Genomic DNA, 16,115 nt, shown 5'->3' with positions numbered 1-16,115 from the left:
AGACACTGCATTAGTCCTTGAAATTCAGGGACGTAAAATATTGTCTCTGACTTCCCAAACATAGGTCCCCTTCTTATATGACAGTATTATTTCTTCTCTGCTTTGTCCAGACAGGAAGCACAAAAGATACAACATTTTGTTAAATGGCACCAAAAATTAAAGATAACTATTTTCCAAGAGGCAGATTTTGGCAGCGTTGAGAACCTATTGGCTTCCCTAGGCATCTCCCCTGCTAATCCTCAGGCCAAAGGCCTGAATGACCTGACATTCTAAAAGAACCTCTTTCCTGCCTGTAAGAATGTTTTGTGGAAACTTTTCTTCCTCTCATTGCTTCCAATTTGTACAGATTAAAATGAACTATTCCATTGGAAATTCAATCAAGGGCCACATCATGAAGCTCAATTGGCTGCAAGAAGGTATTTTTTCTTTCACCATTACAGTACATCTTACTTTGAATTGGGAGTGAATGACACATAATATTAAAATATCAAAAAATCATTTAGGTAGATTAGACTCATTATCAATTATTCTTGATTAATCAAACCAAGAATAACATCCACATAAGATAAAGGAAAAATTCACTTCTTAGGAGTAAGTATCTCTAAGGATACATTATAAAATAATTGTTCATATTTTCTTATCCAAGGGTGAGAGAGAGGGTAATAATGCTAGTATAATATCACTAACAAAAATATTATACATTCTCATTTAAAATATGTATTATGAAATATTCAAAACACGAAATATGCCAAACCACCTCTCATAGCATCAAACCAGTTTATCTCTCTGTACATTCCTTCCTCTCTTCTCTTTGATTTGAACATTTAAGGGAGCTCCCTGCCTACACCAAATAAGAAACAAAGATTCAAAGATGCTGTTCTAAATGGTAGAGAAAGGCAACTGGATTGTTGAATCCATCACCGGGATCACTGTGCTTGAAGACAGACTTCTGAATTCTTCTCTGACTTGCTATTTAATAGTCCTACTGGCTGGGCATGGTGCTCACACCTGTAATCCCAGCACTTTGGGAGGCTGAGGTTGGCAGATCATTTGAGCTCAGGAGTTTGAGACCAGCTTGGGCAACATGAGGAAATCCCCTCTGCAAAAAATACAAACATTAGGGAGGCTGAGGTGGGAGCATCGCCTGAGCTCAGGAGATCAAGACTGCAGTAAGCCATGAGCGTGCCACTGCACTCCAGCCTGGGTGACAGAGTCAGACTCTGTCTCAAAAAAAAAAAAAAAAAAAAAGTCCTGGCATATAGTATGCACTCTCTTTCCCTCTAAAAAGAGGGTTGGAAACTTAGCCACCCTACCTGATGGAGGGGCCTAAAAGAAAAAAACTTATTCCCTAACTAAAGTGGAAGTGAACTGAACCAGTCGATTTCTCTGTGAGCAGAGTAACAACAGATATAATATTGCTTGGCAAAAAAAATTATATATATATACACACATATATATCCAACACTTGTGAAACAACCACCCAACTTAGTAATAAAACACCATCAATAATGTCGAAACTATGTACCTCTCCAGCACATCACCTTCCCTTCTCCCCTCTTTTCCCTCTATTAATTGCTAATCAGATTTTTGCATTTATCATTGTCATATGCTTCACAGTTCCTTTTTAAGAGTGCAATATTCAAATTCCTCTTCATGGTCTATAATATACCATCAACAGGAGGTCAACAGGGTATTTACAATGTAGATGCTCAAGACTCAATGTGTATTGATAGGAATGTCAATACAACCCAGTTTATACATAATTATCTAAAGTTTTTAAGTAGTATAGCTGCAATTTATATTGCATTTTATTTTAAAAAATCACCATAAATATGATGCAAGCAACTGAGCCAATCGCTGGGGCCCTGGTTGTCAGCAGCATCACCCCTGGAGGGCAGTTTTTTTTTGGTGATAATATTCTTCACTTTGCTCCCAATCAGTGTCGTTCAGCTTATTCTTCTTTGGTGGCCCAAAAGCTTCACTCATCTTACTAACTCAGCAGCCAAGAGCAAGTTCTGTCTTCAGAATCTGGGTGATGTTTTGAGAAAATAAAACTATTTCTTCTCAGCAAGCCTGTGCATATGAGCAGTCAGGGACTGATTTTCTGGTTTATAGATTATCTAAAACCCTTTGCTCCTTTTTCCTTGCTTTTGGCCATTTCACTGCTCATTAGTATTGCCACTGAAGGGTAGACAGGAAAAATAAAAAGAAAAAATCAAAGCAGCCAGTTTTGCTATTTATTAACTGTTTATTAACCACAGCATGAACTCTTGTGGAGAAAAATAGAAGCACTGGCCAGTTAGTTTGTGAACAATGTTATGTTCAGTTTTCAATGTTTTTCCTGTTTTCAGTTACACCTATATAATTAAAAGTCTATATAAATATGTTTTCCTAATAATAGTTATGCCACTTGTAGAGAAACTTTATTTTACTTCTGCCATGGGGTAGATTATTCTGTCATGGTCAAAAGTCATAAATGTCAAATGTCATAAAACTGTCATTTTCACTGATGTTTTATACATACAGCAGTGAGGATAGATTAGTAATATGAAAGAACAGTGTACTATTAACTTCAGAAGTGAGAGTAAAAAAGGCAATTTAATTTTTCTATACCCAAGAAATCATGCTTAATGGAATATCTGATATATGGTATTAAATTTAGAAAAGATCTCATTAGCTTAATTAATTACCAAATAACCACAACTTAATGCCTCCTCCTTCATTACTTAAGCTTGCATGAGAATTACTGACATCTATTTTTAAAAAATAAAAGAATTAAAATAATAAAAAATTCTTCCTTAGATCTGAAATTGGCATGATTGTATTTACTTTGTAGCCTATAGCTACAATATGGTGAACCATCAGAAAGCTGAGAAATGAGATTTCTACTATAAAGACCATTTGTATGTGATAGCCTCCTGATCCCATTTCTATGTCTTTTTCTGAAATATATGTTTTTATGGCACCTTTAGGCTACCATAAAAATGGCATTTATTGAATTATCACAATCTCCAGTGCCATAGTAGACCACAGTCGTTCAGCTTGGAGTTCTGAATTGTTCTACTTTCAGCTTCCTAATGTTATAATATTTTCTTAGAAAGCAGATACTCATGAAAGTTCTAAGGATATGAAACGTGTCTTGTTTCAATGATCTGTATTCCTATAACCACACAATAGGTCTAAAAAAACATCTGGTGAAACGCCCAAAAATGTCACATGTTACGGTTTCATGTAACCCTAAATTGATATGTTCTGCAAATGGAATATGAGATTTGAATCATAATTTCTCAGCTTGAAATTAATGGATTATAGAAGATGTCCAAAACTCACCATGACTATACCACGAGAGAACAGAAGAGCAGTCCCTCTTACATCTGTGGATGAACCATCACCCACATTAATAAGGTGTTAAAAATTGAAAAACAATTTAAGAAGAAATGTATAATGGTTCTTATATAGGCCATGCTTCCACTGGGCTATGCTGAGAGTTGTTGGTATATCTAAAAAGAAAATTCAATGGTTTCCTGTTATTTCTATTCACAGAAGCAGCAAAGAATATCTGGATTCTGAGCAGCAAGATAGCAACTGCCACTAAACGACTAACGCAATTTTGTTGGTTGTCAGATTGCAGAGATTATCAGAAGCAGGAATCAGTCTTCTGGATTTTAATTCACTTTAAATGTCATACAACAGAACAACAGGACAGGTTCTCTTTTCTTTTCTTTTTTTTTTTTTTTGTTTTTGTTTTGTTTTCGTTTTCGTTTTTTTTTGAGTTGGAGTTTCACTCTTGTTGCCCAGGCTGGAGTGCAATGGCGCCATCTCAGCTCAGTGCAACCTCCACTTCCTGGGTTCAAGCAATTCTCCTGCCTCAGCCCCTGAGTAGCTGGGATTACAGGCGTACACAACCATGCCCAGTTAATTTTTGTATTTTTAGTAGAGACAGGGTTTCACCATGTTGGTCAGGCTGATCTTGAACTCCTGACCTCAGGTGATCCACCCGCCTCAGCCTCCCGAAGTGTTGGGATTATAGGCGTGAGCCACCGCGCATGGCCAGGACTAAGTTCTCTTGTCTCACCACAGCTGCTAAGATATTACCTGGTCTTTGGATTTTAAGATACTAAGTCAATCAATGACATGACATTTTAATGATGTTGAAGTTACATATAGTAAACACTTTACCAGTTTTAGGGGTTCATTCCAACTTAAGTTTGGATTTAAGTCCACATAGCATTTACTTCAAATGATATTTCACCACCCCAAGAAGCTATGAACTAGTAAATAGAAAATATCTTTCAATGTTCTGTATTTCATTAATTAAGTTCCTAGGCTCCAGCCAGAACACAATTTGCTTTTTTTGTGAGTCATTGCTATTCTCAAACTATAAGACTCCTACCCTCTCATTGTTCAAATATTCCATATTTACATATCAATTAACAGATGTATCAGAGCAGAAACAACCATGTGACATCCATGTCACATTGTTTCCACTAGATGAAATGTTTTTATAGAGGACATAACACTTACAACAACAAAGAACACAAAAAATGTAATTTACCTGCTATTAGCATGCTTATTTTAGTACAGATATTATTATCTTAGTTGCAAAATCAAAATACACAACTTATAGATATGTTAATACTAATGAAAGAACTAAGCTTCATATTCAAAAGGCTGAATTCTAAGGTTACTAAATTTAGAACATTTCCTTTCCTCATGTCCACCTATGACTGAAAATCTATCATCCATTGTTTAGCACAAATAAGTAAAAGATCCATAAAAGGAAATATTTAAATGTGTCACAGGAATCATATGAATATGATATGCCAAATGAATTTATTGTATCTATTTAATTTCTATGCTGCAATGATAAACTTTGTCCTGTAATTACTACAGGTTGAGTATCCTTTATCTGAAATGCTTGGGACTTGAAGTGTTTCGGATTTCAGAATTTTTTCAGATTTTGGAATAGCGTATAAACAATGAGATATCTTGGGGATAGTACTAAATGTAAACATTAAGTTCATTTATGCTTCATATATACCTTACACACTTAGCCAGAAGGTAAGATAATTTCATACAACTTTTTTCTATAATTTTGTGCATCCATCACATGAGGTCAGGTGTGGAATTTTCTATTTGTGGTATCATGTCGGTGTTGAAAAGTGTCAAATGTTGGGGCATTTGGATTTTAGATTTTTGGATTAGGGATCCTCAATACATATATCCTTTTTGTCCCTCTACACATTAAAAACTTTTAAAAAATGTTTCCAAAGTGATGTTTTAAGCAAATCAAATTCATAACAGAATTTACTCAGAGGAAATTTACAATGGATTTAAATTTGTCTATTATAACAAGAATTTTATGCATTTTAATACCACTAACAGAATGGAAATATTGTGTGTTCCTGGAATTAGTACATTACCAAATGACTAAATATTTATGATATTTGTAAGGTTATGGCAATACTATGTAAAATGTAATCTGCTCTTAAGTTCAGATAAAAAATTTCTATGAAATTTGAATGGCAATCTGGGAAACTAAATGAAATCTAAACTCTAAACTTCTCTCTCAGGTTAATTTCAGTGTGTTTGGCCTGGTGTCACTTGATCCAAATTACAAAAGAAAAAGAAAAAGAAAAACAGGTTTCCTTTCTATTTGAATGTTTTCTATCCAAACTCAGGAATTATATAAGTTGAAAGAAAAAGGTATATCAATTTTAAATCATTTTACTGATAATTCTCTTAGGACTGAACATTCAGAAAATTACATATATATACCAATGCCCAGCTATAAAAGGAAATCCTTCCCTTTATCTAATATTCCCTTCCTTACCACTTTCTTATGACAAAACTCATAGAATTCCTCATATTCTATTAAGTCTTCGAGTTCTCTACAATCAGTATTTTGTCACTTGTAGTCCACTAAGAGCACTTTCTTTAAAGTCATCTTTGTCCTCAACATTTTCAAGCCCAGCAATCAAATCTCCATTTTCATACACACAATTTAACAGGGTTTTTCACTTCTCCTTCTAGAATTACTTTTCTCACATGGCTTCCAGAATACCACGTACTCCTGGTTTTCCTCCTGTCTCACAGGCTACTCATAGTTCTCTTTTCCTGTATCCCCTGCTCTCCTTGGACTCAAACTTTTGGAATGCTAAATGACATAGTCTTGGAAGTCTTCTCTCTCTGCATGTCTTCCCCTCCATTCCTTTATTTTTATTTATTTCTTTATTTTATTATTATTTTCTTTCTTTTATTTTTCCCTAAGTTATTGGGGTACAGGTGGTATTTGGTTACATAAGTAAGTTTCTTTAGGGGAGATTCGTGAGAACCTGGTGCACTCATCACCAAAGCAGTATACACTGCACCATATTTGTTGTCTTTTATCCCCACCAACCCTTCTTTGCAAGTCCCCAAAGTCCATTGTATCATTATTATGCCTTTGTGTCCTCATAGCTTAGCTCCTACATATCAGTGAGAACATACAATGTTTAGTTTTCCATTCCTGAATTACTTCACTTAGAATAATAGTCTCTAATCTCATCCAGGTCATTGCAAATGCTGTTAATTCATTCTTTTTTATGGTTGAGTAGTATTCCATCATATATATATATATATATATATATATATATATATATACATGCACACACATATATATTAGAGTTTCTTTATCTACTCATTCATTGACAGGCATTTGAGTTGGTTCCATGATTTTGCTATTGTGAATTGTGCTGCTATAAACATGCATGTTCAAGTATCTTTTTTGAATAATGACTTTTTTTCCTCTGGGTAGATATCCAGTAGTGGAGTTGCTGCATCAAATGATAGTTCTACTTCTAGTTCTTTAAGAAATCTCCACACTGTTTTCCATAGCAGCTATACTAGGTTACATTCCCACCAGCAGTGTAGAAGTGTTCCCTGATTGCCACATCCATGCCAACATCTACTGTTTTTTGATTCTTTGATTATGGCCATTCTTCCAGGAGTCTATATTTACAATGATATATTCCCCAAATGTACAGCTCAAATCCCAAACTCACCTCTAAATTTCAGGATCATATAATAAACTTCCAATTTAAACTCTCAAGTTTGATGTCTAATAGAAATACAAAATTTAATAAATGCACATTTTGATTTGTGCCCTAAACTTGCTCATGCCCCCATATTCTGAATATTAGTCAACAGTAACACATTTACTCCATGTATTTAGGTAAAATACCTTGGAATCCTCTTTACTTCCTCTGGATCTCTCCCACCTGGCTCATCTATCAGAAAATCCTGTTTTTCCTGTCTTCACATTGTGTCCACAATCTGACAACTAACTGTACATTTAGCTAAGCTACCACCTTGATCCAATTTGCTATTGTCAGTTTATACTTCTACTCCATCCAGTGCACTTAAGCAAAGAATGTTATCTTTCTAAAGCACAAACTATTTCATATCACACATTTTATCTTAACCCTAATATACCTAGAAGATTTAAATACCTTACCATGACCTGGAAGTCCCTACAGAACCTTCCTCAGTGCCCTCTCAGACCCCATTTACTTCCACTTCCTGCTTTTCTCACTGAACTATACTCCAATTGCCTTTGAATATATTTCTTAAGTAAACTAAGCAGATTTTCTTAGTGTCTTATCTCATGGCCATCATTCTTGCTATATCCTCTGACTGAATTATTCTTCATCAGGTATCCACATGGTTCACATCCTTTCTTTGGATCAAGTCTCTGTTTCAATGAAAACATACTTTGTCACCCTTCATTCCCTCATTTTGCTTCATAGTATTTATCAATATTTGACATTACATCATATATTTACTTATCTGGTTGCCTCTTCCATGAGAATGTAAGTTCCTTAAACACAAAAACATAACTTGTTGGTTCAGCGTTTTAATTTTAGAGACTAAAAGTAATGCTTCATACAGAGTAAATTCAGAATAAAATGTTTGCTGAATAAAAGAATTAGCAAACATACTACATGTTGGTAGTAATGCTTATATTACCATACAGTTTCAAGAATATTAACTTCTAGAATTATAATGACTTTATTAATGAAGCAAATACCTTATTTAAGCTTACTTATGAAAAATCAGGTACTCTGCTCAATAAAATGAGATTATTTTTTAAAATAGTACTTTTAATTATTTCAGTTTAAAGAAAAACATACGTGAATTGCTATTGTAATATAATTTATTACCTAATGTTTTTCATTTTAAAAATCTGTTAATAAGGAACTTGACTACAGAGTGATTTAAGAATATTTAAGACCATAAGTAGGCCTTTGGTGCTTAGCTTCTGGTGTTCACTTGGCTTCCCTCTATCTACTCAAGAAGCTTTCAGGGGTCAATTCAGCCTCAGCTTCACGTTGATGACTACTTGGTGAACAACAGTAGGATAAAAGCATAAAAACCTGAAACAGGAGTCCAGGATAGTGAAGAACTTTGAATTGGTTGCTTTCTTTATACTCTACTTTTGTTTGTAGTGATATCAAGCATATGTTAATATTCCTGATGCACTCCCAGTTTGCAAATTCTAGTTATCCAGAATATCTGATGAAGAAATATACATAATTCTTGTTTGCAACAAAGACATCTTCAATTTAAAGAGTTCTTAACTTGAGTAATTAAGATTTTATGTTTCTTATTTCCCCTTGTATTTCCTTTTTTGAAGTTCACTCTAAGGCAGCTATTAAATATAGCCACACTTGACTGTATCTCTTCTCCCAATTCCTTTCTGTTACTCCTTAAATATAGCAATTGTTCTCCATTTAGTTCATATAATCTTAGAGATTAAACGAGGATTAGTCTAAATCTTATTTTAGGGTTGATAAAAATGAAGACTAAAAATTAAATAACTTTCCAATATATTCAATTAGCTATTTATACATTGAGATTTAGTCCAATACCTTCTAAATTCTAATCCAGAATACTTTTTTTATTATACCTTAGCATTGCCCATATGTTTGTCAAATTCTCTGAAATGTGTGTCCACATCAATATGCTAAAATTTGCCAATTTAATGACATGAATCCATAGATGTTCTAATAATCAATTCCAGAACTGCTTTAGTATTTTTTCTTATCTTTTAGATATCTGTCTAATCATTTAATTTTCCAATAATTAATGAATTTTGGCATAGGGTAAAATCTAATATAAGACAAAATCATTCATTCATTTAAACTAGTGTTGCATTCTCTAATAATGTGAGTTTGCCAATGTTAAAACTAAATTATCAGATTAAAAGTTGCCCTAAATTTCATGCTCCATTATTCTTATAATGAAATATGCTAGAAGGAAGATAGTGCCTTTTTACAAAACAAATAAATTACTATGTGAGAATAGTTATGAGTTTTACATGAACAAATAAACCCTATATTTGTGGTACTTGTAGTGATAGTAGTGGTGGAGGTGCAACTATGCAAGGAATCGATACAATGCATACAATTAACCAGGCAAAAATTATCTGAAAACATATATGGTCATTCATAAAACTCAATGGTTGACATTATTTTTAGATATATTTGTGTCCATGTGTTTTTTTTCCCCCACAACTCTATTTTCATATGTTTTGTCTCAAAAACAACAATCAGTTTGGGACCTCAAGTATCTCATAGGTAAGCAGAGCTACCACAGTTAGAAGCTGCTTAACAAACTACTTTATTCACTAATGTGTGTTTACTCCAGCAGTATTAAACACACTTGCATCCTTCCTAGTGTCTTAGATTTTATTCATAGAGAATAAGTATTAAAGAAGATATTTCTCTCATATTTAAAATATGAGAAAAAAATTGTATCACTAGGTCTAGCAGTCTAATTTGTTTAGAGGGTATCAGGTGTGTTGATATGTCCTAGCATTAAATTCTTACAAGAATAAGAGACAGGGATCATATTTATTTTTCTAGTTTGAAAATAAAAACTACCTGTTTTCTTACAGCATCACAAACCTCATTAAAATGACATTTTTTCATGTGGTTTTCAAGTAGTACTAAAAAAAAAACACAAAAACAAACAAAAAAAACAGCTCAGAATGCAGTGACACCTAATGGCAAAGATATCTTTATAGGCCATAAATGTATTTTCTAATAAACATTATACTATAGTAATACTTTCTAAGTATTGCTACTCACAATATGCTATCTGTAATCTAAAATATCATGATGATCCAATAGAAATGTGAATATCTTACTTTTTAAAATAAAGTCATATACATAGGTACAGGTGAAGAAAAAAAACTTCTAGATTAAAAAGTGTGCTTTTAAAATTGCAATGGCCCTTTAAGATAAAATTACAGGTGAAGAAAAAAAACTTCTAGATTAAAAAGTGTGCTTTTAAAATTGCAATGGCCCTTTAAGATAAAATTACCATTTGATACAATTAGCCTGAGATATCAGAATGGAATAAAATGTATCTTCCATCACTCCTAACAATTTCAATTGGCTTTTATTTTTGAATAAATCAAAAGTTAATCACCTTGATTTTTATTCCTATTTGGCTTAAAATTTATAACAGATATTTAGTGGATGTACATTTCACCTGGAGTAGAAAGCAAAAGCCCTTAGTGTAATGGCTTATTAGTCATGTCATAGTTGGTATCTTTGATTAATAACAACATTGTCTAACTTAATACACATTGAATTGTGATCCAAATAACTGTATTAATGATACAGAGAAGAATAGTAAAGCCAAGTCCCTTAGTACTTTCTAGACGTTTACACAGTTATCAAGAACTTCAGGAACAAACAACTACTATAAGTAGAAAAAGGATAAAATATCATTGAGACATCTTACACAATCCAAAAAATCCTTGAGGAGTCCTGGGGGTTATCATTAACCAATGCAAATCATGTAGCCAACTGAAAAAAAAATGGTAAAAGAACAGCACATCTTCTGGGAATGCTTTTATATTCTGTAATTGTCAGAATAATCCTTAGTGCAGAAGTAAGAATAACTGGTATTTTACATTTACAATCTATTATTGTTTTTAATGTGTTGACACCTTTTATTTACCCGATTTTGTACTTTAATTTGAACATTCTCATAATGAAAATATACTGTGGATTGTCTTAGGTTTCTCAAATATAATATCACAGTTGATTATGATTTCAGAGGATAAAGTATCATCTGTTTATGAGAAAAACATGAATAAATGCATCTTTCCTACTCCATGTTGACATAAGGTATTTTACTATGACTGATAACAACAAAAATATGCTAGTGATTTGTATAATATATGAATAAGTACACTGTTTGAGTGTTCCCTTGTAGAGATATGTAACTGAGGACAGCTAATTTACAATCAGTTCTGTGAGCACAGGAACCAGATAAAGAAAGGACCATATACTAAACTGTTAAAACATGAGATCTTCCATAGTTGATATGAAGCAAAACACAAACTGTGCAGTTGACTGGAAATGCCACCTAATCCCTGCTTAATTAAGGCAGTGCTCTAAACTCCTGTTGTGTTTAGGGAGTAAAGAGTGTGGGACGACTGATGTATGAAGAAAATAGCAGTCAGCGTGGCTAATCTCAAAGACTTTGGAGCTTTCTAGCTACATAAATCAGAGCGACTTCTGAATAGTCTCATAAAACACAATATCATTGCCATTCCACTCACGACTTTCTGGTTCTTCCTACAGCATGCAGATCATTAGGAAACTTCTAAGCAATCAAGTAATGTGGGTCTGATGAAATTACTCAATCAATGCATAGCCTCAAAGTAGAAGCATAATTCAAAATTGCATAGTTTTTATATGTCAAAAGACCTTTCTTTTATTGGGGCAAAGAAGATCACAATGGAAGTGATTCATTTTTAAATACTATATGGTTGTGTATCTGTGTGTGGATTTGTATTAAAAATATATGTAATTATTAAATATTTTAAAATGTTTGAAACTCAAAGTAATCATAAAATTGTGCATTTTTCACTAAAATAAATACATTTTCATTTCAATCATTATGGTTTAACCATTATGTTTCATCACTGTAGTGAATCAATATGTTTAACAAAACATATTAGAGTTTAAAATGTGTAATTGACCTTATTAAACTACCGGCATGAGGTAAAAACTGAAGAGAAAGAAAGAAGGAGATGATTTTCATGTATATATAATTTGGTTCAATACCAAAATAATTCAATATATAAAAAGCCTCTTAGAGCAGTGTCTTTTCATCTTTCCAGTTTCCCTGAACTACATATTGCAGCTACTTTCTGCGTGAACACATCACATGAGGCTGGGAAAACCTTTCATTTCTGCATATCTCCTTCCATCGCTAGAGGTGAAATATTCCCTTTCCCTCCAGTTTCATCACACTCATTCCTTCAGTCCTGAACTAATATATTTCCCCATAAACATAGTTCTCACATTAAATATTTAAATGAAGGCAATCACCTCCTAAAGAAAATTAATTCTTCTCCTATTCAACCAAGTAAGTAAACTAATCCAATTCATGTTAACTGGTGCTTTACAATTTTAATATGGACATTTGGTTTTGAATTTACTATACTTTTGCTGAGAGTAGGGGTGGAGGCACTGAATTACACACATACTACCCATGATCATTTTTTATTTTTTTAATTTAGGAGTTAATGTTTTTCAATATATTATAAAAGATAAAGTTTTTGAAACAATTTGCTAGCCTCATGACAATATTAGGTAGTCTATAAAACAACTAATTATCTCATCTAATGTACTAATTATATTCAAGTCAAATTAATTGTCTCAGAAGTAACTATATCTGCTAGTAGGATATACACAGTTAATGTACACAACCAACTTTCTAAAGAAATCTGTAATTTGTACACAGTTACTTTTTTAATGTGATTATAGTCACTCTGACAGACAACAGTATACAAACTAAAAAATATAACAGTTTTGTTCTATTTTGAAACAGATGTCCAGACTGCATTGCAAAATAACATTTAACTAGTAAGGGACAGCAAAAGCTGTAGGTATTTGTAAATAATGTATTTATCGTGCAGACCACAGAATAAGCGATTTAAAAAAAGCATTTTCCACAGGCTTTCCCTCCTGAGAGATGAGGAACCTACATCAGAAATCCCTAATCATACAATGAATATAAAGGTATTATGATTATATATCTGCATTCCTGTTCCAATCATTTACAACTAGATATAAATGTATGCCATTTCTCCAAAAGGAGCATAGTTCATTTCTGAACTCTATCAGAACATTGCTGAACCACTCAATGAGACCATAATTTCTTGCTGAAAAGTTCTGAATCTGTAGGCACTGTTAGCCCCCAGGCAAAACGGGATCCAGCAGGCAAGCTATTAGTGCTTGATTTACTTAATGCACAAATACTAGGTTTTCTGAATCCTGACCTCATTACCCCTTGCACAGAGACAGTTCTACTGATATAAATGATAGAGAATGGCAGACATGTTTACAAAGACAGCCTCTGAGACCAAGAGAGGGAGCCCCCTGGAGCTGAGGGGCTGGCCACTGTGGGCGCGCACGCCAGACAGAAATCCCTCGCTTGGGCGGGCACAATCGCCACCTGCAGCAGGTTCCCCTACCAGGAGTATGTGTACGTGTGTGTGTGTATGTGTATGTGTGTTGCGCGGTGGAGAAGCAGGGGTACAGAAAGGGGAGAAGCTGTGACCCATCTGTCGCCTCAATTTGCAGAACACCAAGCCATGCGTGCAGATAAAAGTCCTGTGCCCAGAAAAATTCCCCCAAAGGGACCTCTCTGCAGCCCAGCAAAGAAACCTTGCTGGCTCGGGAAGCGAATTTTCGAAAAAGAAATCGTCGCATTAACGCAGAAAATGCTGCAAGAGCCTGACTCCCGCTCAGCTCTCACGGATTAGCAAGTGAGAAGAGTTGGAGCCTGAAGCTGCGAGCGCTGTGCATGATAATGACGTGCAGCCCCCCGCCCGCCCCTGCTCGCCGCGGCCAGTCCCGGCCCGTCTGGTTGCCAATAGGTGGGGCCACCAGCATCTCGGAGCCGGCTCGGCAGTCTTCAGAGTCGCGGCCCGCAGTAGTCCCGGCGCCTTCGCTGTCTGCCTTGCGCGGCTACTCGGAGTTGACTGCGAGGCGAGGCGAGGCGAGGCGAGGCAAGGCGGATATTTGCTAAGCAGACCCCGGGAGCGGCCTGCGCTCATTCGCTTCCCCGCGTTTCCCAAGCGCCCCGGGGCCAGTTTCGCCGCCGCGCCAGGCCCGGGGAGCGTGTCCGAGGAGGCGAGGCACGCGACTCTCAGTCCTTGGCGACACTGCCGCCAGCCCCTCCCGCCACCGTCTCAAAGACTCCACGCGAGGATCATAAAGCCAAGAGGATGTGAGAAGAGAGGGTGGCTGGGGGCGCATCCGGCACCCCCGTCACCATCGCACTAAGCTGCGGCGAACTCAGCCGGCTCACGTTGCAAAACCACCTGTTCGATCCGAAGGGAGCTCCCCCTACCCCCCCAGCCCAGTTCTTTTCATCTCACAGGTGACATCTCCTCTGCTCCCCCAAAGATAAATTTTTAAATGGAGCAAATGTACATCCGGGAAAAAAATATGGAAGATAAGAGTCAATTAAACTCCCTTTCCCCACACACTTAGAATCCCCCTGCAGTTCCCAGCACACACTCACACTCAGGTCAACTCGAGACCCCCACGCATCCAGCCACATTCCACGAATCACCGCAAAACAACAGCACAAGTCAGTCGAGGTTCGAGCATCCACATCCTTTCAGAAAACTGAGCAAGTGTGAGGGAAGGGTAGCGGGAAGGGGCAATGAACTGAAGCCACCTCCAACAAGACACACAGAGGGCGGAGAGGGGGAAAGCGAAGGGGAAACATTTGAGAACTGAAACGGCAAAAGTAACCACGAGCTGCACCAACCCTTTCTTACCGATGTGAATGATCGAATCCGCATTCGCAGAGTCCCAGGTTCGAGACCACCAGACGGACAAAACCAAGAGCAAGGGGAAAACTTCCATCTCCTCCTATGCCGATTCTCTTGGAGGATGGATTTTCTTCCAATTTTTTTTTTTTTTCAAACAGTCCAAAGAGTTTGAGGTCACGGTGGAGTTTAGCGCAGCTTTTTCCTTTTTTCTAAATTCCTATTGCCAGAGCAAAGCCTTTTATCGTCGCCGAGAAAGGCAGAAGGGAATGACAGAAAGAGCCCAGCCTGAGGAAACCTCCTTCGCAAAGCCGTGTCACTTGGAGGGGAATTTTGGCATCGCCAGAGTTGTTTGCAGTTTGGCTTTTGAAAAATATATCCAGCCTCGACTGCTCTTGGGCAGGGGGAGAGGCTGGGGCTCAGATCAGACCCATCGCTGCGCGGGGGCCTCGGGTCTCCGGTCCCAGCTCCGCTGCAACTTCCAACACCCCCCTCACGCCGGATGTGCCCCCTTCTCCGCACCCTCCCGGACCAAAAAAGACCCCCGCCCCCGCCCCTACAGCCCGCCGAGAATCACTGGTCTTCGCTGCCAGAATCTAAGTGGACAGGAAAGATTAGGAGATTCCAAGCGGAGCAGCCAGATTCCACCAGGGAGGGGGGAAAAAAGCCCTCTCCAAGAGGTGTAGAAAAAGTGAACTTCAAGGTAATGCAGATAGTAATGCAGAGAAAATTCCCTTTCTGCGTGAGGCGCGGAACGCAGCTTGGCGAGGCGGGCCCGGGGAGCCGGTTTGCTGGGGCGCGGTGGCGGGGGAGTTGCGCCGGGCGCGAGCAGCGGGGCCGGGCCAGAGGAGGGAAGCCGCCGCGGGCTGCAGGATGCTTTTGGAGCGGTTCGCCTGGCGGGATGCAGGAAGCAAGGAGCGAGCCTGGCAGCTTCGGCACCAGCCCCACGTTGCCTAGAAATGGATCACCTAGGAGAAGGAGCGAGCCTGCGAGAGAGCGGTGCTGTCAGGCGGAGAGAGGGGGAAACCAAGAGAGGAAGAGCTTCTCTCTAATAACCACCTCCTCCCCCTATCTGCAATACAAGGGAGAAACAAAATAGTGCTCTCATTTCCCATGGAATCTTCAACCGGGACTGAGAAAAAGGCAGGACTGTAAAAGAAAAGACACTGAAGCTTTTTTTTTTTCTTTCTTTCTTTTACGAGGTTAAATGCAACCTAAAAAAGCCACCCCACTTATTTAACCTTGCTATTCTCTAACAGGTATCAGA

The 16,115-nt window shown here is 37.0% G+C and overlaps 1 protein-coding gene across 2 annotated transcripts in view; it reads right to left on the bottom strand.

The window, feature by feature from the left end:
• Positions 1–15,904, bottom strand: part of GRID2 (glutamate ionotropic receptor delta type subunit 2) — a 1,495,815-nt gene extending 1,479,911 nt beyond the window's left edge. Inside the window, exon 1 of one of the 2 annotated variants that reach the window (XM_024246001.3) lies at positions 14,858–15,904. In XM_024246001.3, coding sequence (XP_024101769.1) covers positions 14,858–14,945 — 88 coding nt within the window. In that variant the 5' untranslated portion in view covers positions 14,946–15,904. The remainder of the gene's footprint in view (positions 1–14,857) is intronic. The other variant, XM_054554182.2, reaches the window with a different exon arrangement.
• Positions 15,905–16,115: the final 211 nt, after the last annotated feature.

The sequence above is a fragment of the Pongo abelii genome, chromosome 3 (genome assembly GCF_028885655.2).
Source record: "Pongo abelii isolate AG06213 chromosome 3, NHGRI_mPonAbe1-v2.0_pri, whole genome shotgun sequence".
NCBI classification, from domain to species: Eukaryota; Metazoa; Chordata; class Mammalia; order Primates; family Hominidae; genus Pongo; species Pongo abelii.
This window is presented reverse-complemented; position numbering and strand designations above follow the sequence as displayed.